Genomic DNA, 1,807 nt, shown 5'->3' with positions numbered 1-1,807 from the left:
TATTAGATACAATTAAATGTATGCATTTAACATATTTAGAAATAAAACAATTTGGGGAAAATTACCTATTAAACAAAGATTTCAAATAAATAAATTACAATAAATTATTTACATACAAATAGTTCGTGCGTCATATGATCACTCCTTCACCCCACCGCTAGATGGCGCTACTAACTTCTGTCCCTTCGCTCTGGTCTCCTGCCATTAAACCTGCTGTGAGCCCGAGGAGGAGTCAAGAACTCCGTGTTCTCACATCACACACCCACTTGTGCCAATCGAGCTGTAGATTGAGCCGAGCTCTGATCCATATTCCCTGCCAGCTCGAGTTTCCCCCCGTTCCTCATCCATGCAGCATCTTCAGGCGCAGTGAGAGAGACTTTCCTCTGGAGCTCTGAGAGAAAGCTCTTCACAGGGAGCCTGAGCACTTGAGGCAGGTGTTCGTGTGGCCACAAGGCCCAGAAGAGGACAACAAACAACAAAATACACCATGTCCACTGGGAAAAATGCACCTGGTACAGAAAAGTGAGTTGTTGATAGCTTGTTTATTTTAAAAGGAATTTTGAAAGTGTTGCATTTCAAGTTTCTACTACTCAGCAAAACTGAAACTTTCATGCTTTGTGGTTCTGTAAGTCTCTAAATGGCTGATTCAGTGAATTTTTTTTTTCTCTTGATGTCAAATTTTCACATCTCTTCCTTCCTTGTTTTGCAAGAGTCTGGTTTGAGCTCAGCTCATGCTCTCAGTGAGAGAATGAAACGCCATCACTAAATATAATGCTTAAGAAAGCTTCACTGCTGGCAGATGTGCTCTTAATGCTGTTCAAGTGAAATCATTTGCAGTGCAGTGTGACATATTCATATTCTTATCCAAAGGCGCTGGCTGTCCATGCCCAGTCTGTGTACTCTGAGCAAATATCAAACACCTTGACTAGTGACACAGTGTGTGTGAGCCATATTCTGCATTGCATTTATGTTTGTACGTGAGTCATTGCGACTTGACAGTGTTAAAGGTTAGAGAAACCTTTAAATGACTTGTGAAGTCATGCAATTGCTTTAAACCAGTTGTTTTTGCATCTCTAACAGGATGCATGTGGATTTAAGCAAATCCATGTTGGTTAGTTTATAAATTTCATAAGCAACAGGTGCCAGAGGGCTGTATGTCTCACTTTGAGACTATGCATGTTTATCTGCTCTTTAATCTAAATTAGACTCTAAAAGCAGGATCAACCAGTTGACATTAATTAGTCCTGCTAAATATATCTTCAGTTGTCATGTGCTGAAAAACTCTGCATCAGGTAGCATTCATAATTTATAAAGGGCGCTGCTGACATGTCTAAATGGAGTCTTGGTATTTAATAGTAAATGTCATTAATTTCACCAAGTGACTTTGCTTGTGTTTGTGTGGGTCTACTTAACATGAAGAGCTTTGGAGCAAAGATGTCCCCAGACGTTAGCTAAATATGACAAACCCAGCTTTAGTGAAATTAAATTAAATAATTAGATATAATAACTTAATTTTATGTAAATGATTTATGTTAATTTAAAATTTAAGTTTTGTCAAAATGTGTTTATATATATTTATATATAATTATTATAATAATTAATTATTTATTTATAATTAATTAATAATTGATCATTTTCCCAAACAGATTTTTTATTTTTAAATATTTTGTGTGCATGAAAGTAATTTAATTTGATCTAAATACTTTTTAAATGTATTTATTCATTGTAATTCATTTGGTTATTTTGTTCCACTAAAATGTAATATACGTATATATATATATATATATATATATATGTATATGTATAT

At 35.0% G+C, this 1,807-nt stretch overlaps 1 protein-coding gene across 2 annotated transcripts in view; it reads left to right on the top strand.

The window, feature by feature from the left end:
• The first annotated feature begins 248 nt into the window (after positions 1-248).
• zgc:158403 (tetratricopeptide repeat protein 39A) overlaps positions 249-1,807 on the top strand; it is a 19,782-nt gene continuing 18,223 nt past the window's right edge. For both annotated transcript variants that reach the window (XM_016451346.1, XM_016451345.1), the window contains exon 1: positions 249-522. In XM_016451346.1, coding sequence (XP_016306832.1) covers positions 488-522 — 35 coding nt within the window. In that variant the 5' untranslated portion in view covers positions 249-487. The remainder of the gene's footprint in view (positions 523-1,807) is intronic.

The sequence above is a fragment of the Sinocyclocheilus anshuiensis genome, unplaced genomic scaffold (genome assembly GCF_001515605.1).
Source record: "Sinocyclocheilus anshuiensis isolate Anshui unplaced genomic scaffold, SAMN03320099.WGS_v1.1 scaffold207, whole genome shotgun sequence".
In the NCBI taxonomy this organism is placed as follows: Eukaryota; Metazoa; Chordata; class Actinopteri; order Cypriniformes; family Cyprinidae; genus Sinocyclocheilus; species Sinocyclocheilus anshuiensis.
This window is presented reverse-complemented; position numbering and strand designations above follow the sequence as displayed.